The sequence below is a fragment of the Genypterus blacodes genome, unplaced genomic scaffold, assembly GCF_046128005.1.
Source record: "Genypterus blacodes isolate CSIRO-AG114 ecotype Tasmania unplaced genomic scaffold, CSIRO-AGI_Gbla_v1 ptg000027l_1, whole genome shotgun sequence".
Lineage (NCBI taxonomy): Eukaryota > Metazoa > Chordata > Actinopteri > Ophidiiformes > Ophidiidae > Genypterus > Genypterus blacodes.
The window spans coordinates 3,358,693-3,383,895 of NW_027466840.1; the positions used below are offsets into that span (position 1 = coordinate 3,358,693).

Sequence of the window (25,203 nt, forward strand, 5' to 3'; positions counted from 1 at the left end):
GGTACCTGAGGATTTATAAACAACATTTTAGTTGTTTGGGATACATGTACATGTATTAGAATTAAAGTATATGACATAAACTGACTAAACTGATTGAATGGCCGGTGGTTCCAGACTGTGAGAAGAAGCCAATCTGACAAATTTCTTCTGCACTCCTAAGTAGTCCACTAAGAAAGGTCATCTCTGTTGCATTTCATTGGTCAGAATGTCATTTTCAGGTGAAAGCAACAAAACAACCAATTCTGTATCCATTTAATGAAGTGTGAGTACAGTTCATGCAGACACGTTTCAGGCTTGTGTTATAGTACATTTTATGAGGTCACCACACACTGCTGACACTGTTTTTTACCCTGTGTTAGTTTTTGTGCTGTGAAGGCCACACCTGTGTAATTAGGATGATGTAACAATTAATGGGGCCCATGGCTATTAAACATAACCCATAGAGATGGACACACTCACCCGCACATTTATACCACCATCACAACTCCTAAACCCACACACACGGCAAGTGCAGTGGAAAGCATCAGCTATACAATAGATGTGACCCGCTCCGGTAAATCTCAGAATTCCTTCTCAGAAGTTATTTTTGCTCATGACGGCCTTAGACGCTCTGACGTGGCAGTATGGTGAGACCGTTATTGGTTTATAAATCTTGCATTAGGCTGACCTTTTCAGAACATCACAGCTTAATAACAAAGTACAGAAGCTATGATATGAAGCAGCTTGTCTCTTATTCCTTCCCCCAGCCACAAATGACGTGCGTGCTCTGTTTGAGCAAGTGCTATCCTCATTTCCTTTCCCAAATGCATACCACATTCTCTTCATTGTTATATTCCAACAAAAAAACACTGGTGAAGGTCCATCACCATTTTTTTCCAGGGCTGGGGGAAATTAAGGGTTCTTGGGGTGCTTTCCCTCCTCATGTGGTGAGTAATTTAAAAAAGCAGAGTCCCATAGCTGTGCTTCAAGCTGAAAAATTCACACTCCTCTAGCCACCCCCACTGCTTGATTGGCAGCATATTAGAGGAGCCAGCCATAGTGAAACAATGCTGCTGACAAGTGATTTCACAAACGTGTTTCTGAGTCAAGGGGTGCGTGTGTTTACTCACATGCAGACACTCACTCGTATAAGTGTTGAGTGACTGTGGTTTTGCATGCTCGCAAATACATTATACAGGCTTATGATAGGGTAGTTTCAGAGTATAGCAAGCAGGAGACAAAATACAAACCAAGCACAGTGGTTGGCTGCAGGAGTAAAAAACTCATCATAGTATGATTGACAAGTAAATGTATGTACCGAATAAAATGTAACATTGTTTTAAAGGTATCTACTTGGGTCTTGGCGTAGAGATAACAGAGAGGGTTGTGGTTTCAGAATGATTGCAAATGAGTCGGAACATCTTAGATTCTTAGATCTTTAAAATCATATCTTGACGTGTAATTAATCACGCAAACTCAAATTATATATTTATATCTTTGCAGTTTTTAATTGTAACCTATATTAAGTTAAATGACAGTTTCTCAGATTTTCTAGTTACATTATTAGAATCATACTCAATGTTATTGCGGGTTAGCAACTTTTCATCTTTGTTGCATTCTTTCAATCAGGGTCATTCACAGCGCCACACAAGACTCACCAACTCTTCACAGGGCTATGGCTGTTTAATATAAAGCCATCACATCCAGCATGAGCATGAGTGAAGTTACGAGGAGAGGCTTCATTCAATGGCATAAAATGTTAGAGTTAGGTTCATACGGAATTGTAGAGCGAGGAAGCAGTCCCACAGTCTTTATTAATAGTTTATAGTAGTCTCGATTACACTGTTGGGAGATTCCCCATCCAGAGGGACCGAGTGCCTAAGAGGGTCTCTAAGAGTCTGTGACCCGGCACGCTCTAAGCTAGCGAGTCCATTTAGTGCTCAATCTACTGGTGGGCTCCATGCGCTTAAGGTGGAGGCCATCTCTCTTCAGCAGGCTACGTTTGTCCCAAAAGCACGCCCAATTGTCAACAAAAGAATGGAAGTTCAAAACTGCTGAGTGCCTCCACCTCTTATCTAGCACTCCAGAACTCTCCACCCGCAATTGCTACTCAAACTCTTCAGACAAAGACTGAAAACTGGTGATTTAATGAAGTACTTCACTTTTTCACAGGATTATATAGCATGTACTGTATTATTAGATGTACACACAACATATCCATGTTTTGTGGAAAACACAACACTTAAACCTCAATGACAATTATACATTGACATTTGTGTTAACAAAGGGATGAAAATACATAAACATTTTTAATGAGATTTTACTGGCGGTGTCTTACTTCATAGCACACAAGCGTGTCCAGTTAATTGGCCGGAAATGTCCATCAAATGTTAGTACTCTTGTTTAAGGATTTGTCAGGTGTGTGCGTGTGTTTCTGTGTCTCAGTGTGTGTGTGTGTGTGCGTGCGTGTGTGCATTTCTAGCTCTCAGACTTCAAAAATCAACGGCTGTTTGGAAGCCTTCGTCAAATATCTCCTCTCCTGCTTTCGTCTCTGCTTCTGTTTTCTTCCAGGCTCTGCACACATTTGTACGCATCTGAAATAAACTGCGTGTCAAAATACATGGACAAAAAAAGACTTCACTCAGCTCGTTTCAAATTAATCAATATCTCTGTCTCCCTGCCTAACTGCCCCAGAGACTCAGCCAGTACTGATGCAATAACACCAGACGGGTGGAGGAAACAATCGTGTGCAATGGAGTTATGATTTGAGTACCTGTCTGTGAATTTAGTATAAGAGTTGTGTAGACATGTATGTACCTATACAATGTAGCCGTGCCTTGAGGCTTATTGCCACCTGAGAATTTTCTTCATCACCACCATAAGTCCTTTTCCTTACAGAGCTGTAATTTTGTACTCAACCTTTCTGGCATTTGTCACGTTGTTAGCTCCCTGGAGGCTTGGCTACTGGTGTTGTCACGTTGACCACAGACCAAAATGGAAAATTGTGCCGTCAGCTTATACCGATATGACCTGTTTATCCCCATGCTGGATGAAAGTGGCCCAGAATCCACTATCCCAAATCAATGGTCCCTCACAGAGAAGACAAATGATGATCTCAGTTAAAAAGCGTGCTCCATTATCTAAGTATGGAAAAGATGTGTAAGGAAGGGCGGGGGTGAGGGGGGGAATTTTAATCAATATATTTTTTCACTACAGCTTTGATTCATAACAGGAAGATGGTTTTTTTATGAAATCACTAGCCCTCCTCTCACCTCTAGCGCTGCAGGTAGGATTGATTGGTTAGATCGATGGCGCCAGAGCTAATTGGAAAAAAAGAAAACACTATTTAGGGCCATGAATCACTCATGGTCAAACAGAGCATCCCCATCTTTATCATTATTCCTATCATAACAGGCAGGTAGATTGCTTGATTAGTCTGTGGCAGAGTGAAGGTCAGATAATCCCTACTTGTTTTGTTATTTTGTTTGTCAATGACAAAGTAGCTTTGAGTCACAGTTTTCAATAAGAAAAAACAGTTTTTGTTTGTCAGATGTGCAGTACTTTATTGTTACTTTGCTGCACACCGCAAGCTAGCATATACAGTATTCAGTAACTGAAGGACTACATCTGTGATATAAAAGGGATATATCATACAGATTCCCACGTTCTTATTTTCATTTAGGAGTCTATAATGAGTGCTTGAATGGGCAAAACAACGTACTCATCTTCCATTCATGCTTTTGTTTATTTCCATAGAAATTAATGCAAAGTACAACCACCATAGTCTGTACCTGTCTCCTCTTTCCATTAGTCTTCGTCATATTGCAGTATAGATTGCATTATGCCTCCACAGAAGCAGCAGGTGTTGTTGCTTGGAAGCACGCTGACACATTGAGGCGCACTCTCAGACTCCACAACCCCTTTGCCTCCTCATTTAGAGGTGACAAAAGCAAAGCAAACTCACACACAAGCACGCACGCACACACACAGAACAGGACACACAGGAGCAGGTGGCCTCTATCTCAGCCAGACAAATCAATGCAGGCAAAGTCAACCCCCATTTCAGTAGACAGGCGTATGAGTTTCTGTTTCTGTTTGTTAAAATGAGCGTACTGGTTATGTCCTTTGTTATATTGTTACTGATGCCAGTGAAGTGAATGTGTTGAACATAAAGAAAAATTGACAAGTGTGACTCAGATGGGGGCTTAGGTGAGATTTATTGAAATGGCACGTGAACTCAGAATGAGACATTGGATGCTGAAGAACTCTGCAAGACATCTCAGATGATTTCTGTGTGTGTGGGTGTGTAGGTGTGTGTTTAGATTAGTCAGGGTAGGACTGGAATAACCATTTTTACTGGTCTAAGTCTTGTGATTGATAAACAAATTAGGCAAATAAGTATTTCTCTATATCTATTTAAAAAACATTGTTCAAATGTTGCAAGAAGGATTTGTAGGTAGGCTGCTTTAGGTAGTAATGATCAATGATCTCAAATAAAGTTAGACCCAATTTGTTACTTATGTCCTCATATTTATACATGAACAAATATGGTTTACAGTGGAATGACATTTTCAGAGTGTGATAATTACATGGTTGAGTTAATTAAACTGCTTTAATACTTAAATAACATACTTTGAATTTCAATATTGTGAAATCAGAACGAGTAGTACAGTATTTCTATTATATCATGATATAGTGGAGGGGTGGCTAACCAGTCCAGCTCAAAGACCCACAACAAAACTGATACCACACTGATACCAGACCATCGATGACATGAAATGGTTTAACATAACATCAATATCAACACAAGCACCACAGAGAAGAGGTGACAGGTAATAAATCAAAAATACAGGAGAGCAAGGTGGCATTGAAAAATTGGAACAACAGATTGCGTGATGACAAAATACTATGAATAAATATTACATTAAAACCGGACAGTTTTTTCACTGTATTGCCAAATTCTGAACACCAAGAGAAAAATCAGTGCGCACTCCAGCTGGAGCCGAGCCGCACGTCAGCCGCAGGTTCGCCAACCCTGATTTAGTCTTGAGTTTCTGAAGTGATTCCCAGGAAAAATAGTTGCTGTTTTGAAATATAATTCTAAAGTGAAAGTGCTCACCAGTGTTTAGTATTAAGTTGTATTTCCCCAGCACACACTGTTCATCGCTTAGATTTCAGTCGATCCGGCAGTTGCTTTAGAGATTAAATTAGATTAGATCCCTGGTGGGGAGAGATCTAATCTAATCTAGAGATCTAATCTAAATCAAGAGACCTGGGAGAGATCATCCTTTTTCACATAATGAATTTGAAGAATAAAATGTACATCATCATATGCTTCAGTTCCATCCTTTTGTTTGAGCGTGCGTGCGTGCGTGCGTGCGTGCGTGCGTGCGTGCGTGCGTGCGTGCGTGCGTGCGTGCGTGAGGAGCAGATCCTGAACATGGCTCTTTTTCCATCTGTCACAACATGGCTCCCTTTCCTCTCTATCAGCCATTTTAGAAATGGCTCCTCTTCCTACACAACCCGTCTCTTTTTCTGTTTCTGTTTGGTGCTGGCCTTCCCCACTATGCACAATTCACTCATTCTAATCCTTGTTCGATTTTTGCTCTCTCCCTCTTGTTGTCTTTCTTCCTCCTCTGTTTTCCCCTTCATTGGCACATAATCTCTTTATAGCTGCCCATGCTGCGATAATTAGTCAGTGCTAAAATAATACAGCCTCCAGAAAACAACAAGAGCCGAGCAGAGGGCTTAGCTCCTCTGGGAAGGAGGGAAAGAGGGGAAGCGAGAGAAGGAGAGTTGTGTCAGCCGATTTCAAATGGCTACCAGCGGATTGTCAGAAAATGAGTGTCAGGTAGCAGAGTGTGTGTGGGTCTGTGTGTGTTTGTTCAAGTAATTACTGCATGTATCCATTCCTTTCCTCCTAAATTTGCTTTGTGCATGACTGAGACCAAGACCAAGAGCAGTCAGATATTCTACTACTACTAACCCTAACCCTTTTTATTTTAGACTACACACACACACCATCCCAAAAAAAAGCGACGACAGACTTTAACACAACCCAGAAACCCTTGCCTTTGCCCAGGAAAACCTGGAGAAAAATGCAGAAAGGTGTACTAAGACCTACTATAACCAAAAGGCATCCTATGACGAACTCCAAGTGGGGGACAAAGTGTGGTACTTCCCCGTTGCCCCACCAATTGGAAAAGATAATCACAGTGTGGGGAGACTTGCTCGCAAATGAAGTCTTCACTGGACAGGTCCTTACGTAGTCATGTCCAAACTCTCACCAGTTGTGTACCATATCAACGTTAACAAAGGTTAAAAAGAAGTCTTAAATACTAAATAGATATTGAGATATCCTTTGATACTAGCATCTTTTAATCAATGAAATAAAACTTGCCGTTATTAGTGCTACGCCAAATTCAAACTAAATAGACAGATCCTCACCTGAGAAGAAAAGCCCTCCTCAGTTCACTAACTCCCAACTGTAATCATGTTAAACATGTTTGTTAAACGCACCTCAAGTAATTAATTAAAAGTGGGTTGTTGCCCTTCCTTTTACAAGTCCAAATTAAACCAGATTTTATCCCTTACCATATTGGTCCTCCTCATTAGGTTGGATTAACGCATTTACATGAAAACTATTATATAGCCACACTGCCCCTGTTTTAGTGTGTAATGTGATTCTATCTTTCCTTAATTGCATTCCATCTTCACTGACCACCTCTTGTCTTATCGACATGCAGACAAATGAGTTTATGTTACAATGAACTGTTTATAGAAATAGAGAACGAGATCCAATAGACTTAATTACAGTTCTACATTTTTTTATTATTAACATTGGGCATAATAATAAATGACAATAATCCAGCCTAGACTGGACAGAGGTTTTTGTGCTGAATGTGCGTGATTTTTGCAATGTTGCATTAGTGAAAGAATGCAGTCGGTGAAGTTTGTTTGATGTGGGAGATCTTACTTTTCTTTGTCGCTGTTGCCCTTCTTGCCCTAACCTCCAAGCTGATTGTCGCCATTCTGACAACACCTTCAAAGGACTGAGGAGTGATGTTGTGTGAAGTGTGTACTTTGCAATACGTATCTGCTACATTTGGATCTTTACTTTTACCATGTCCATGTTATCATATTTTACACAGTGAAAGTTACATCCGGTTTTTTTATGTTGTGGGACAGAACATGATGTGTAACAAAACAAACCAACAAAACATCTCTTTCTAGGCTTTTATACAGTATATCTGTGAATGACATTGTTACATCTCCATCCTCTCTGTATTTTACAGCTGGGACAACATACATCTTCGGAAGAGGCGGAGCCCTCATCACATATACCTGGCCACCCAATGACCGGCCGAGCACTCGGGCAGATCGGCTGGCAGTGGGCTTCAGCACGCAGCTGAAGGAGGCCATTCTGGTCAGGGTAGAGAGTGCCAAGGGACTTGGAGACTACCTGGAGCTGCACATAGTAAGATATTCTTTTTCTCTGTCTTTTGGGGTATTTGGGGGTGTGGGGAGGGAATGGCTTCGTTCCAAAGGTAACTGTGGTACATGTCACGTGTCGGAAATAGGAACCCATTCAAGAAATCTCTTAAAAAGTCACCCAGAAGCATCTGCTTTCCCTCCCCTGTCAAATGTGTTATTATCGTCCACTCATCTCCACTTTTCCTGCGTACATGGAAAGAGGTCGATTTAAAAGCACCGCCTCAAAATAACTTGAACTAGCAATTAAGAGACATCAGAAATCATTCAAATGCATTTCACACGTCCCAGCTTAATAGATCCAATATTACATTCAAAGCTTCTATGTAGTTAAATTGAGTTGTCCTGTTAATAACCAGCCAAAAGCAAACCTGGTGACTGTTGTTTTGGTTGACCCCAGGTCTCTGCTCATCCAGTACTCAGTGAACTGAGAGGGACAGAGGAATGGATGATTGTAAATGGAGGGAGGGATGACTGAATTAGCAGAAGTGCAGGGGAATGGCTAACACATAGGCCACGTACCCACAACCGATTTCAATGCTCTTACCAGCAGTGATACTTAATGAAAATGACTGTGATTATGAAAGATTGCTGCTCTAATGTGAGAAAATGTGATGGACATAACAAATGATGCTGACTTTAAAAGGTAAACAGCTGTAATTACCTTCCCCAGGCTGTGCACGCCTGTTTTGGGTTGTCCATCTATTTATTAGCAAAATTTGTCAAAAAATGTATTAACCAAGTTGCAGATTGTATTGGCCTGTAACCTTTGAATCTCTTCCAATAATTTTAGGTCAATTGTCGCATTGTGTAGAATTTCTAATAAGTAAATGATTATGTGGCTTTTTGTGTCAGAATTGCGTTGCAACATGCTTCACCTGCATGATTCACAACTCATCAGTCATTCTCTTACTTCTCTAATTCTCTACCTCACTTCTCTGTCTTTCATTTACTCCCTCATTCCCTCACACACACACACCAGTGCAGCTCCACTGCTCCCATTGCAATTACATTTCATTTGCTGCCGTTCCTCCCGAGTCGCTTGCCTAAATGACTCCTGGTAGCACATAGTGGGTGTTTTCTTTCTGTTACTTATGCCTGTCTCTCCAAGAAGAAAAGTACAGGTAAATTAGATGTGAAAACCCAGGAGCCGCAGACCTGAATTATCCCACCTGACGGGGGGGCCTTGTGCATCCAATCAAACTATAAAACTGCGCAGTGATGGTGGCCTTGAGATCAACACCTGGGTCTTGATCCATGAGCTTACTGGAAACAGTATCTACGTTCCTGTGGTAAACTTTCTAAAGCAGTTTTCTAAATCTGAGTTTTTGCTCAGAGCTGATGTCTATGTTTATGTCACAATGTCTGTAGTTTATTAGTTGCTCCTGTCCATAGTCAATCCATTTGTGGGTAAAATGTTAAATTCCTCAAATAATTCAGATGAAATCATTTCATTCAAGTTTTTTAATGCTATCCCGCTGCTGCAGTAGACAAAATCTCCCTAATATTCTCATCTCCTATTCGCTCTGGTATACAAATATTTTTCTCTTTTTTGGTCTTGGGTTCTTAAAGGGCATATGAAATAAAAAAAAAATTATAAAATAAAAGTATATGCCGCTTTTTCAGAGTACAGTGACCGTCAACTAAATCTTCCACAATGCATGTTGATTTTGTGACCCGCGGAACGGCAGCATCCTGTCTCTAGATTACAGTGTTTCCACTACAGCGTTTAACAAAAGCTCTAAACTAAAGGTCTACAAATAATGGAAAAATGTCCAAGAAGAGAAACATGTTTGTACAGGGCAGGCAATTTAATGAACAATGGGAAAGCAAATACATGTTTGTGCTTCAAGGAGAAAAAACAGTATGTCAATTATCCTAAATTTTGCCTCCAACAAAAACATCAAATTGTCCAATAAATTGTCCAATAATTACAGGGTAGACTGCATCGCAGCAGAATATGTTAACAAAAGCTACAGACCAAAATGATGCAGCAGTGAAAGCTAGCTTCACTGTGGCTGAAGATACAGACACTAGATACAGACTTTTAAAAATATATGTTTGTCAAGAAACGCCAATGCAGACCCAGTTAAGGAACTAGGAGGCAATCGGACAACACAGCTGGCCGAAAAAGCCACGTACCTAGCTAAAATTAAAACATAGCTTGTATTTCAATTCATTTGAGGGGCTTGTTACTGTAGATTTTCCCAATTGACCCAAGTTAATTATCTTGAAATCAGTTTCTCCAGCACACCTTGCAAGTAAACTGGATGATAAAATGACCACGATGATGAAAACCCTTGTTATTTTGAGTTAATTACAAATACTACTTTGTATGAGCAGCAATCTATTCAGTGTGTGTACAGGTGTATGTGTTCATGCAGCCAAATGTTGTACCGATTTATTATAGATTTTTGGTATAATAACACAGAGCAATGTGCTGACATGTATTTTAACATTTATGTAAATGATTGTAAGGGCAACCATAATGCTAATGTGGCCCGGGATGAAAATGAGTTTGACCCCCTGGTTGATAGTGTGTAGTAGAGGGAGTGTACTGGGTGGGATATGAGGTTTGTTGGTGTGCAAACATTTTCACCTCAGTTGTGATTTATAAAGGGGAAAGTGCGAACAAAGGTGCAAGCACAACAATATACTTATCTGACTTTTTCTTTGCATATGCCTTTTCTTCATTTTCATCGTTCTCATTGATTTAGTCTGGATTCAATGCAATGTTTTAAAAATGAGACCCCAAGTGAATAACATAAAGTTTAGCTTTAATATGAAGTGCTTTTGGGGTTTGGGATTTTACATCAAAGAATTGTGATATAAATATAAAAGCAGTCGTGCGTTAATACTTTAGTTTTCAGATGGAAGACCAATTATGAAATGAGGTAATGTGCAAACTAAGACAGAATGAAAGAATCAGAATTGTCTTTATTGCCAAGTAGGTTTTCACTTACAAGGAATTTGCTTTGGCAATCCTTTATTTGTCACATCAGACACAACACAACTTCTGTGAAATCTATCCTCTGCATTCAACCCATGAGCAGTTGGCAAGCACTGTGTGGTGCCTGGGGACAGACTCCAATTCTAGATCAGTGCCTTGGTCAAGGGCACAGAGAGGAGAAACCCAACATACATGTTTATGAGGAAGAAAACCGACGCAAACAAAGGGGAATATCCTTTTATTGTGTTGCTGGGAGTAGGATGACCCAGTGACACAGGCTAGCGTGTACTACCTGTGTATTTTGCGTCTGGAGTCATGCTAAAGTCCCTTGTGGTCTCTCCTGCAGTGTTGTGCTTTGTAGATTAAGCCCTTTTATTCCCATTGCCATTGTTACATTAATTGTTTCTTTTAAGCTAGATTCTCTATCTATATCGAAGACGTAATTTGGACACCCCTGCTGTAGCTTGTCTAATATGGAGGCGTGATCGGTCACTGGTTTGTTTTTCTTCTTGTAAATCTTTGAAGTACAGCTGAATGTTTCGAGTCCAAACATTTGCCAGGACATCGTGTTCATTTTTTTTACTATGTTGTAATCTATATAGTTTGTATGTGCAGGAAATGGCCCAGTGTCTTCCTCTGTGTCTCAGGATTGTTGCTGCCATTGCCTTTGTAAGTTCTGGTTTAAAATCACTTGATACAGCAGTTTGAGGCGTTAAGATTTAACCTTTAATCAAATGCTGATTGAAAGTGCTGTTATTACATACTGTCATCAGCAGAGATAACCTAACTAAAAGGTTGCCATCTTAGAATGAAACCTTCTTTAAGTCAAGAGGACACACACTCCTACATCTTTGGACTTGGCTCACTCGGAAGTGTGAAGGTTCAAGTTGTACAATAGAATCTGTGTTAGATCTGTTTTCTAAGAGCCATTTACCAAAGCACATCATCAGTTTCTCTCTTTGTGTGAAACATTGGCAACTCCAGGGCCATATGGAAGAGACCATTGCATTTTTTTGTTATGAGGCGCTAGAAGCATTTTCTCTTTCCGTGCTCTGTTCTCCCTGTTAGTAGACTCAGGTGATACACTGCATTGCACTACAGTCAAGCTCCCAAGTGTGCAAACACTGTTGGGTTAGTGATGTTGTCTGTAAATGTCCAGAAGCATTGAGATGGAATGGAATGCTTGTGTGAATGTGTTTTTTTCTGGATGGGTCTCACAAAGCATTTACTGCTCCATTTTGTGACCGATCAGTGATCAGTACAAATAATATCTTTGTGAAGAACTTCAATTCGTTAGATAGGAATATTTCTTCATTTAACACAATAAAATCACAAAATAGAGCAGCAGATGTAGATACTTGTGATGCATAGTGAGGGATAAATGAGGATCTATCCTTTTCTACTTTTTTAGTAATTTCCTTTGTCATTGTGTCTGTGTTAATTGTGTTTCACAAAGGTGCTGGTCACATTTTACGGTCATTACGTTTACAGCTGATGAGTAACACTATTGCTCTGTGGGAAGTGTTTTATCCGCAGTTATAGGCCTGTCCACACCATACTCTGGGCCTCCCCAAGTACCTCTCCAATGGCTGTCCAGCCCCGGTTCAAAGCATTAAATAAGAGTTGCCTGTGATTGCCCGTTTGGGATCTCTCACCACAGCTGCCTACTTTGAACCGGTGCAGAGAGAAGAAGAGAGAGAGGAGAAGAAAAGAAGCCCTTTCTTGTGTGGGCTGATTGAGCAAAAGTAGAGCAGCACACAATTGGCTGAAATGTTCACTTATTGATGAAATTTCCATGATCACACATTATAATAACAACAGCACTGAGCAGAAACAGCTCGTCCGCCGTCATGTTTCTTCTTCTGCTGTTGAGTTTTTGATGGTCCCTGCTGTTGCATTACCGCCACCTGCTGGACACTGTCTTGCCCCTTCTAACCCAGCACGACCGTGGCATGTTGTGAATAAGCACAAAAGAAAAAGCACCAGACTGCATTAACCCATCCAATATTTGCATGTGTGAATACTGAAAATGACTAGCGGTGACTTAAAGGTAACCCCAGCATTATGAGCTAGGTGTCGTGGTTCAATCCATCCATATTTTGAGGAATTACACCAGCGACCTTTGAATTATGATTAAATAATGTGAACTGATATGTGACATCATCGGGGATGAAATGAGCGGTGAGAACAGGATGGAGTGTGTATTCAGGCTGCACTGGGAGCTGAGTGATGCTGGCGTCAGAGAAAGGTAGAAGGTGATGCGGATAAAACTGTCGAGGAGACAAAGAGGCATCCTTGACTCTCCACCCCTAGTAACAACACACAGAAAAAGGGCGAAAAGGAGAGAGAGAAAAGGAAAGAAGGTTGTATAATTATTATAATTGTTGTTGTTTAACTTTTTTCGAACAGAGGCAGAGAGCCAGAGGGAGAGAGAGAAAAGAGAACCTAGACCCTGAGGCAGAAAAGGCAATATGAAGTACATTGAAACAGAAACGGCAGGAAGCCACGGCTTGAAATATGAAAACACTTTCATATTCTACTTGCACAATTATTTACTACACACACATTCACACAGCATATACATATTTAAACTTTACAAGGGCAACCCCACACATCTCCTCCACATTATTTTGTTGTTTCCTTATTCATCACCACACACCCCACCTTTCCTACTTTTAAATGGGTCACTTCTACAAACTACTCTCCATCTTGTCACAGGGGAAAAGCAAAACACTTTGACAACAATTGAGAGTGAAACGGAGGCATTGCTTTGATGAATGCAGCTGCCTGGCAAAAGGGAGCGTGGGCCGCCGTCTGTAATGAGATCAGGGCCTGATGGGTTTGGCAGGGTCTCTCCTCTCAGTCAGCAAGAACGTGACAGCATATCGATGAATCCTTCCCTTTTGCATCACTCATTAATTCTCCCTATGGGTAGAGTGGTGACAGGATATAAGCTAGAAGAGGACAGAATCTACTTTCCCTTTTCCCCCAGACCTCAAAGGCTTCATCCTGGGTAGCTCACACTAGGTTGCCCTGAACTGGAACAGATAAACATTCCCTCCATTCAGTCTATTGCTAATAACCATTCTAAATCTAATATTAATAATTTCAGTGGTTGTGCTTAGGGGCTGGTACGGCTGGAACGTAGCTCACAAACAAATGCTGCCTTAGTAATTCATTTGGATTTACTCACTTAATAAATTACCGTTGAAATGCCAGCGCTGGCACTTTAAGTGTGTGAAGTAAGCAATGTGTCAAATGATGATTGTAATGTTCACTCAAGCTGATTTGTCCCATAATCATAACAACTTCAGCTGATTATGTTACACAATTATGTTGGACACCGTGGCAAGTATCAAATATGTAACACACCACAGCAAGTTATGGTTAATTGTTTGTATTTGTTGTTCATATAATTGTGGACTTGAACTAGTGTGTCCTTAAATAAGTTCTGGATGGAATGTGAGATGACTTTTGGTGTAGTCCAAATGGCTTTTACTGCAAAGGGCAATTGTATGGACTCATATAGAGACATTATAGTCTTTATTTTTAAATTTTGCATTAAAATGTGCCACCATGAAATCGTCAGCCATTTTGCAGCTTTCTGCTCTCACTCAATCCCGTTTTCCTATAACAGTGTGTGTGCCATTTGGGTTGTGAGAAAGTACATATTCACTGACAGACAGTAGGCTCTTTAGTGTATTCAGTGCTGCTCTCGGCATTAGTGTTGAATTTGGTTAGAGATGGAGGAGGAGGGTTGGGAGAGAAGAAAGAAATGATTGTGCTCAGTCGTTTTGATTTGTTTCAGCTGCTGTTCAGCATCTCCGTTTTTCAGCTTGAAGGGGTCACAAGCAGCCACATTGCAAATGGCTTCAGCAAACAAAACAGAAAAGGCCCTTGGTTTTCCTTAACTAGAATTCACAAGATTGACAGTGGCCCGGGGAGATCAACAAAACAGGAGAACTGTGTTAGTTTTCTTCCACTCAAGAATATTCAGGGACGACTGAAACAAGAATTAAGATGATTCCTTTGCTCTTTGATTCTCTCTGAACAGAAGTTGCTCGCACACTCCTTTTCCTTTTCTTAGGGGAAGTCGGTCCACAAGGGAGCCGTCTTTCATAAGTGATTGAAAGATTGGTGTCATGATATTATGCACAATTTACATGGAGAAGCAGGAAGCAGAACACTAAAGTTCATCATTCATGTATTAGCTGCCAAAACTAAACAGCAAGTTATTGCGGTTGGATTTGGGACAAGCAGATGCAAGAAACCGCAACACCTTGTACACCTTCAGCACCAGGTTACCCTCGTAGTCCTCTCAATGATCATTAGTGGTGTCCTGAATGTAAGCAGGTCTTCCCACATTAGTTGAGAAGGAGAGCAAGGGAAGTTTTGGAAATCTTTAGCGGTCAAGTGTCTGATTTGGAGTTACACAAAAAATTGGTTTGGAGGCAATCTGTGTTGTGTTGACAGACCAGAGAAGCTGTTAAAACTACCATCAGAATATAGATCAAGGAAACGTTGTATGCCTTTGTGAAACCATACTAAAAAGGAAGAGTCCAAGAATGAGGGGGGACAGGTGGTTGTTACGGACTGGACCAAGGGGAGATCCGTTGTTTGTGGGTGTTTCCTAAATTGATACCAAAATCTTTGAAGTATTGAGGACAACAATGTTGGGTGAAGAGCTGAGATCTTGGTTGGGAGAGAGGAGTATATTAAGGCAGCTACAGATCAAGCTTTTTAGTCTCCGTTGCAAAAGGCAGCTTGTGGAGAAAAAGGCTTGCAGGTTGGACATCTTCCAAGAGTAATCAGCTAAATCCACATGCCTGTTAGATATTAGCTTCTCCTCTAATTCCATAAGGCGCATTCGACTCACGATCCGCATTACGAAGGCTTTATCAATGATAAATGGAAGAGGAGCCACACCGCAGTCATGTGCATTGAAAAAATGAATCTGTTGACAAATGAATCTGCTCCAACTGCTTTCCAGTTTACATTTCCACGCTATCCTTCCTCATTCAGCTGGGGTACAATCCATACATACGTGACAGATGGGGTATAGTTAACAAAGCTGGCAGTCCCGATAATTAGAAAAGGGCAAATGGAGTTTTAATGTGTTTGTGTGTCTGTGTGCCCTGCGATGGACGGTCGACCTGTCCAGGGTGAACCCCGCCCTCGCCCATTGACAGCTGGGATTGGCTCCAGCGACCCTGTGACCCACTGATAGATAAGCGGTGATAGATGATGGTTGGATGGATGGATGGATGGATGGTTTACACTTGTGTCCCTTAGCTGTTAATTCTGGCAGTTATACGGCAAACATTTAAGGCGTCAGTAATAACTTTCCATTCGATCAAATCCCACCTGTTAGCTGATCAACATGTACTGTAATTTTTGATATCGGTGCACTGCCTGACCCTGACATCCCGAGGAACAGCCTCTCATGATGTCACAATAGTAGATGAGTGCGGACATAGTGTCTTCTTTACAAATTCAGTACGATAGGCATCCTATCTGAAGGGAACCACTCCAGCTTTGAGGTTGCACCATATCCAGTGGTGATCCTTGGAGTTTGATCTGTATATTCAATTGAAACAAACCATTTTTTCAAACTTGAGAATGTGAAACACAAACAGCATACAAAGGAATCCTGGTGACATGTTTGCTGAGACGAGAGAGAAAAGGTAGCCATTATCCACAATGGCTTTGACATATGAGAGAAGAGAGCGAGAGGAGAGAAATCATCGCTAACTTGGCCTAATTGGCCAGTTAAGGGAGAAAAAAATCTTGACAGATAGATCACACTCTGGGAACCGAGGGGTGGGGAGCAGCACAGCATTTAAAGAGACCCAACATTCCCCCTTGAGCAAGCACTTGGGCGACAGCAGCAGGTTTTGGCGACAGCAGCAGGTTCTTCCCTTTAACAGGAATACACCTGGGCTGTAGGTGGGCAGCCATCTGGCTTGACAGGTTGGTTGAGAGACAAATGAGAGATAATTGCCCCAATTCTCTGTTAGCCTAACAACTGCTGAGAGAGAGAGAGGGAGAGAGAGAGAGAGAGAGAGAGAGAGAGAGAGATGATTGTCAGACAGACGGACAAAGAGAGAGGGTGAGATGAATGATAGACGAACTCACGTTTAGATTCTGCTCTCATCTCTCCATTCCACTTTGTCTTTTTATATGAGGACAACAATGGCAAGACGTTAACGCAGGTTTTAATTATAACATTTATATTATAATGCTATAGAAATGTCAAGAGAGTCGAGCCGACTCTTATTCTGATGGGATCACCACAATGTCACGCCTGTTGTGCTCAGCTGAGTCTAATAAGGGACGGCCTCTCTCCAGTGAGAGCTGGGCTGCTCTGTGCCACTCCCACATGCATCAAAATGCTGTTTGACCTAAATATGAGCCCACTGGACTGTCACAAGTGAGGATCTTACCTGTCTTTGAGAGTGGCATGATGTAAACAAACTCTGGCAGGTGGAATCTAGCACAGGTTACAAAAATACAGACACACTCACACACATTGCCCCAATCAGCCTCCTAAGCAAAGATCATTGATCATCATGATGCACGGCTTAGCTCTTATTATTGTCTAATGTGACTATAGAAGTCTGCAAAACCTCGACTAACCCTCAAGATTTCATGTGTTCTGGGAGTTTAGCATTACCTGATGGCCTAAATTATTTATTTTAGGATTTCTTTGCTTTGCAGAAATAGAATCTTGAGGGAAAATGTTTAATACTATCCTACTTTGACTTGAGACATATGGAATATCAGCAAAGGATTACATCTATGATCTTCTTAAAGATATCAGCCTGGTTGGCAGCCTTCTAAAACCCTTTATTGACCAATCTGCGTTAACTTATGTCTGTCCCTCCTTCTTCCAACTTCCAGCCCCCTCATTTACCCTTCCTTTGGTGTTTTTGTTGACTTTCCTCTAAAGATCCTCAACTTAATGCAAATTAAAAAACCATGGGCCACGCCACACACTTCTTCCAGTGAGACAGGGTTTAGCCAACTCTGTAATTGGTCTGCAGTTAATCCTCACCTTTCTCCTCAGCCACTTTCGGCGGAGGGTAAATGATTTCTTCATCTAGCTGTAGCACAAATAGGCTCAAGGAGTGTGTGTCTGTGTATTCTGCGCACGCTGTGACAGAAAGATTTCCTCCAATAGTTCTTGCTTGGGAATCGATTGCAGGTATTCTCCTGTGTCAATAGTGAATAATGAAAATGTGAGTGTGCTGAGTCGTAGCTAATGTAATATACGCAGTAGTTGGGCACATTATTTTTAACAGCTTGGTTATACTTCAGGGAGACTGTAAAACTCATCTACAATTAGCATCCTCGGGGTGAATTGGTGTAAATCTGTCATGGGTAAAGCATCTGGATTTGTGAGCCACTCGTCTTGAGGCCCCATCTGTATGGATTGCTCTGTATATACCTGCAGAATGCCAGATTAATAGTGATGGGAAAATGAGATGCCACAAAGAATTCATTATTCCCCAGCTTAAATAAATGAGCCTTGGGCTGCAACTTCACCGCTGCCACCTCAGATAAAACACATTGTTTAACAGGAGCTGTCAGGAGGCTTGTGTTGTGGGCATGTGTATATGTCCACATTTATCCCTGTGTGTGTATGTATGTGCAGGGGTGTGTATTTTTGCCCCTGTCGGACATCTACATGCACAGACGTGGATGTGTTGTGGTTTAAGAAGCAGACAATCATTTATTTCTTCCAGGAGAGCTTGTAGTGCGCATCATCCTACTGGCCGGCCTAGAAGTCCTGGTTTTGGACAGGCGCGGCAGTAGCTGAGTCCTTAGGGGAACCGGAGGCTAGCCGGTCTGGCAGGGTGGATTGGCCGCTCCACAGGGTGGTCCACATGCTGGCTGCTGCAGAGTTGCCAGCTGCTCCACAGGCGCTGGCTGCTGGCTGCCCTGCGGTTCAGACTGCCCTCTGGTGCATATGTGTGTGTGTAGGAGGGGGGGGGCGTGAACTTCAGATGTGCGTAATTGCATTGTGTGTAACTGCATGTAACATAAATGCATGGGTTTGAAGCTGAATTTCTCATGAATAAAGGGTTGTTCCCCTTCTTCTTCTTCTGTGTAATTAGCCAACAAACTACACGCGTGATGAAGCTCTTCTCAGCAGCCTCACAAACCAGTGGAGCAGTGGACATCATTTATTAAGAATAGCTTGCTTTAATTCACAAATGGTGGAAAGCCTTTTGAGAACAGATAAAAGTGTCCATATTTAGCTCAGTGGCAATGAGTTTGGCATTGGGTTAATGTTTGCTGCACACAGTAAACATGCAAGCAATCAGATGCGTTGATATAATCATCCACCGTATTTCTATATTAAAGTAGCACTGTACTCCTATAGCACTGCTGCTTTGTCCAATAACCTTTTAAATTAATAACATTCTAAAAAAAAATGTCTCTCCATTTGTGACTGGATACCACATTCCCTCTCTCTGTGCATGTCATTTAAAAACCAGCAACCACTAATTTTAGCTTGTGTACTGGACTGCATAATTTGTGGAAATGTGTGTATGTAGAGGTTAGCATTTATTAGCAATTAAGTTATTTATTTAATTGTCACAATAGTGTGTAAGTGAGTCAACACAAGGGTCAATCCAGATCCATTTATATTTTCCACATATGTCTGTCAGGTGAAGCCTACTGTGGCTTCATGCTGCATTCACATGCTGAAGGTAAAAACAAACAGCCATTTTGTCCTCTGCAGTTTTATACACTCCTTATTAGAAATGGCAAGAAAGAGCTGCTGGAGGTGAGTCCACCACCTCTAATATACATAAATAATGACTGAAGAGGGGTCAAGCAACGATGTCACTCACTGAAAACTGATTTACTTTTTCATTAATACCTCCCTCTGCCCCCAGCACTTCATCTTTTCTGTGACTTATCTCTTTTCACGCACCCTCTTTCTCATTCACCCTTATTTTTTTTGCTTTATTGCCCTCTTTTTCCGAGCCCTCCTTTCCTCCTGCTCCTGTGGGAAGCATTCTCTCTACATCAGATTGAGTGTTCCACGGCGATATTGCCTGTTTTGCTCACCAAGGCCCCTGTGCTTCTGAAGGACATTGTGATAGTTGGGCTGCACAGGTGCACTGCCAAAACCCAGAAAGGGTCCCTTGAATTTGGGTCACCAGCACCATATGCCACACTTCTCGTCCGTCCACCCTCTCTAGGCTTCCACAAAACATTTATATATCTCCCACATAACCTTGTTCCACTCAAATAGTTATAGTTCAGCCACAGTGTCTTACAATCAAATAATACAAACCTTTCACTGTTGTCATTTTCATCAATTTGACTCTCGGCTGCCAAATAGGCTATATTTCAGTGTGATCACAGTTATTTCCTCCCAGCTTGTAAAGGAGCGCATTTCCCTCTCACCACACAAACATCTGGCACCTCTATCATTTGATTTAAGAGTTGAGATTCTTTATTCGTCAAATTCCATGCAATCACATGCAGTCACATACAATCACACGTCATTTGAAATGCATCTTGCGCCCCTCTACATATCGTACCACAACACAGCACACACACATCAGTGGCTCAGTGTCATTTTTCACCAAGAACTTGTGCGTTTTCTAACCTCTCAACAGTCTCTGAACACGTTTCCTACGCTTTTCCATTTGCTTCCCTTCATTACCATGCATTGTTATCTCCCTTAAGATGTTTCGTTTTCTCCTTCCCCCCACCTTTCCCCGCCTCCCCTCCTTTAAGCCATCATCACTTAATGTCAGAAAGTACAAAGCAGGTCTTTGAAGAGCAGTTTGCTTGATTGGGACGATAATCAAAATCTCAAGTGGCTTTGCACCTCGGAGAGGATGTGCTTCATGCTCAATTTTCTATCCATTTTTTTTTCCTTCTCTATCACGTAGGCTTCAATGACATACATAGTTGAAGTGGTAGGCTTTTCAACCACACATCACTTGACACTAAGTTATTAGGAGCAGAAATTGTTGACTGAAAATGATAAAGTGGGTAAAGTTGAGGAGACTGAAAACCATCCAACAAATCACATGGATGACATTTTGTTTGGAGTCTCCGGCGGAACATATCTCGATGATATTTTATCAATATTTTCATTTTTGCTCTATTTCCACATTCCCGTTGCCATGTTCTGAAGTCAGGTTGATTCGTGCAGGATGGTCTTGACTTTAGATCACTGGGATCTCCGTGGAAGTTGTTTTTTGTGGCTCCAACAAACAGCAGAGTGGGGGAAAAAACATCCTAATCTAGGACACAAGTTCTATCCCATTAGTTAGGCCTGCCAATCTTTATCCACTCATCTCCACAGATTTGGGAGACTTTCGTACTTTTTTATTTTGAGGAGTTGTGTGTTGTGGGACCAGCGCGTAACTGATCTGACAGATTAAAGATGAAAGAGCTGCATTTAGGCACACGGACAGTAGCCAGAGATAAGTGGAGAGGCATTGAGATTTAGATAAAGGAATGAAGTCGATGTTGAGGAATGTATGAGGCAGAATTTGCTCTCCAACACATGTGTAGGTTAGATGGTCTTGTGTGAAAAAGAACAGATTTTTGGAAGGTTCATTTCCTTAAAAATTACATTTCCCTAACTGTTAGCCCAACCAAACCCATACCTTTTCATCTTTGTGTGCTTCTTTCTGTCTACACAACCTTCACCACCCCCCAGCCCTGCAGTTTTATTTGGGAATCCACAAGATACGTTCAAATCAACAAATAAAACAGGAAATGAATAAAGACACTAAAACAAAGGATCATGACAAATTCAGCCACGTTTTTAAATTAGATCATTGTTTTCTCCCAGTTAGTTTGGACACAGTGTATGCCAACAATGATTTCAACGTTACATTCTTAAAATCATCATAATATTCATTATAGCAATGAAACTGTACTTTTGTTGCCACTCTGGACAAGAACTTTAGGTAACAAAATGTGTGCACTGAATATCTGAAGGGAAGTGATAAAGGAAACACATTATGCCCATTAGGGGGCACCACTTGAGTGGATTCTTTGCACAGACCACAAAACCAAGGTTACAGCTTTGGTGGGATTGACCAACGTCCAGCTACTGTCTGCCTTTGAGCCAAGACATTGAGTCCTGAACCACAAACTCTAAGCTCCAGAGTAACATGGAGGATGCCAGAGAATGTCAGATTAATGGGATTTCGGTGATCTGTCTTCTGTAAATGCTAAGCTGCCACTTTATTAGTGTAATACATGTAGGGAAATTCTATTCACTGCAGAGAGGATTCTTCTGAGCTAAAGAAAGCAGTTAAGCTCCTTTGTGCATAATGTCAGACCCTGCCTAGATTAATGTCTGAAGAATGATGTATTATACACATTGTGTGTCCAGGGAGTTCTCAAAACCCTCATCTTATACCTCAACAGTGGATGTGCACATCTGTTGTCTGGTAATTTATAGTACAGTAAGTGAGTGAAGGTCGAAAGCCACAACTGGAAAACACTCCCCAGTACAATATGAGTGTACATGAGTAGAGTACAGCGTGTTCTGCTATCAGTAGCACACTCCATCACTTTTCAATCACACAGCAACCGCTTTGAACGCTTTGGCAAGATGGGCCGTTCCATTGCCGAGGATGACACTGACAGGATGTCAGGATAAAGCGAGATGCAGTTGAAGGAGAAGGAAGAAAGAGGAAAAAGCAAAACAGAACACAGGGGGGAGGGGAAGAGGTCTCTGATGAAGACCTCAAATGCTTTCATTACTGTTTCTCAGATGCCAGTATGAGATGGAGAGCATCTTCAAGACATTGGGTCAGGACTCCAATCTCCTGCCACAGCAGAATGAGCACGGCTGTGGAGAAAATATAAGTCACCACTGCTGACATAGGGGGGCGGAGGAACATCAGCAAAACTGATGATGCACAGTGAACCAATGTGTGTACAATCTTGGAATTTTGCCACTTCTTCATGTCAAGCATATAAGTATGTGTTACTAAACGAGTGTACTGACAGTAATATGTTATGAAAGAGAGATAGTAATTCACACAAAAACTGACAAGAAAGAACAATAACTCCTGGCAAAATCCCGAAAGATCAATTTGTATACAGACACACGTGCAATACACAAAGCTCTCACTCAAAAGTAAATCCCGAGTCTCTTATATCTCCTGAGCGTCATTCTCAGAGGCTCATCGTTGCGTTTCTCTCAGGACACCACGACCTCACTTTCATCTACGAGCTAATGATGTTCCCCGACGCCGTTCACAAAGGCTCTTTTAATGACACATGGAGCGGGGTGGGAGGAGGAGAGGGTGTATTGACCTGCCTTTTATTGAGAATAATGGAGCCCAAATGTCGCCCATCGGTTTCAATATTTCCCAGGTGGCTGTTCATTTATCAGCAGACCTGGGCTCCTCGGGAGAATCATAATACAGACAAAACACATTTAAGTGCCTTTTAATCGCCACTGAGGCTGCACTGACATATCTCTCTCAGAGAAGTGGCAGCAAAAAACTTCCTTTAATGTCTGCTGACAAAATGCACAGTGCCTTACTTTACTTTGATACTATGTAGGAAAATAATTGGCTAATGTTCCATGATCCATATTACAATCCCATCTAAGAATACATAGGACAGTCGGAAAAAGTGCTTGCAGGCTTGTGCGATATCAGCATCGACATTAAATTCTGCTGAAGTTGGGCCCTTAATTCCACCGCTGGTGACAGACAGCTTGGTGCTTTGGCATTTTTGTGAAGCTGCTTGTCGGGCACACGCTCTACAGAACATCTTTCATTTATAATTACAAGCCGTAAGCTGTCCCTAATAAGTATTAAAATTAAAAACCTGCGCGTGTAAACAGAAAGTACCTTAATGAAAGTATTGGGAGCAATTCTGTCCATTGTTATACTTTTATCTGTAACAGCAGCAGCCCAGGACATTTCCCTCTTAGCTCCTGCAATCTGTAGTTTCGGTTCAATTATGGGGTTTGTTCAAGCAATGTGTTCCTTTTAGCTAGCTTGGCATACTCTGGCCTAGAACTCACTGTGCGAACTTTCTGGAGGTATTGTTTATAGACAGGCTTTCCACTGCTGCATACACCTACACATGCGCTCACACATACACACAACATCTCCTTACAGTGCACTTACACCTGGTGGTAATTAAGAGCAACAGCACAACTACAAAGATGCGCAAAACACATCTAATCACAGTAGAGAACAGCATGGCAGAAGTAGTTCCGTGTGATCATGGGAGGTAGGAGGTAGTGGGTGGTATGCTGACACCAAATCTTCCTCTGTATAACTGCTCATTAGTCTTCCAATGGTCATAACAGTTGTGGAGATCATTACAGAACTGTCCAAAATTCACATTAGCAAAACTAGCGGGGCACTTAATACTGACTGTCTGTTCTAATAATATGTTAAAGGACACAAAATCGAACCCTGGACCATCTTACCATGAGGGAACCATGGTAAGAGAGCAAGAGACAGAGAGAGAGGGATCCAATTTTTGCTTTCTGTCAAATCTGTGAGCTATCTGAGGCCTTTTAGATTAGTTAGATTGCTTTCTCTTTAATATGAGAGGATGTTTGAGTAATAGAGAGCTCAGTGTCTGAGGCCAGTGATTGATGATAGTGTTTGATATGGGGAATCCGATCCCCAAGGCTTGCTCATGCACTTTAATCTCCACAGAGAGATAAGAGAAGCATCCCTTTTATGTAACACATACACAGAGAGATCAGAGGTGCGTCCACACAGGCACCTCTGATCTCTCGCTGACCCAACATTTGTCATTATCTCTGAAGCAAGATCACAAGAGCAAAAGTAACAGTGGGGTTTGTTATTTCATTCATATAATGCTTGTCGTCATTGCCTCACTGTTTAGCTCTTGCAGAACAAGCCTCAGCTGAGTGTCTATGTGTTGGCTTCTACAGGTAGCAGGTTGCACTCTGTTACGTGTCATTACACTGTTCTCGTGATGAGCACATGCTTGTTTGTGTGTGTGGTTGGGTGCTTTTAGTATTCATGGCTTGCTTAATTTGCCATTCAGATACTGGAGATTTAAAGCAGGAGGGGCGATCAATGTTTTCTTTTTTCGTCTGTTCCTGTTCCATTGTCTCTGTGTGCCAGTCTGTGAAAGTCAATGTCTTCACAAGCAGAGCAGAACAGCCAACCATTCAACATGTATGCGTATAATGAGCTTCATGTAAACAACTTTCAATGAAGCATTCCGACTCATACCTCTCAACCAAATCTGCTGCTTTGAAGGTAATCAATCTTTCACTTTGTATCATCGCCACAACTAAGTGACAGACAACCACAGGCTTCCTACACACAATGATAATAATACAATAATATAAGGAATTCTGTGTTTGTTGGATCAAATGAATCATATACTGCACACTGATGCAACAAAGCCCTCAAAAACAATATGCATTCAGGCCTCTGGTGCAGATCCCCTTAAAATACCCAGACATAGAATAGAAAATTAAAGAATGTCTGTGCTTGGTTTCAAGGCAGATGTACATCAAGGCAGGGTATGAATTATGATATCATGCTTGCAATGCAAAGGGAGAGAAACTACAGGAAACCAGAAACAGAGGCAGTGAGCAGGAAGGGGGGAGAGGTTAAAAGACCTATTTTAGAGCCTTAGTTATGTCCATTTTGATTTGCCAATATAAGAAATCAATGAGTGGGATACATATGGCAAATTTCAAATAAATGTTTTCAACATCAGCCATATTCAGTCGAGTGGGAAATATGATGGCGGTTAAGGTATAAAGAAGTGTTTAC

The 25,203-nt window shown here is 41.5% G+C and overlaps 1 protein-coding gene across 2 annotated transcripts in view; it reads left to right on the forward strand.

Moving 5' to 3' along the window:
- nrxn2b (neurexin 2b) overlaps nucleotides 1-25,203 on the forward strand; it is a 372,419-nt gene that overhangs the window by 307,568 nt on the left and 39,648 nt on the right. For both annotated transcript variants that reach the window (XM_076143906.1, XM_076143905.1), the window contains one exon: nucleotides 7,275-7,456. In XM_076143906.1, coding sequence (XP_076000021.1) covers nucleotides 7,275-7,456 — 182 coding nt within the window. The remainder of the gene's footprint in view (nucleotides 1-7,274; nucleotides 7,457-25,203) is intronic.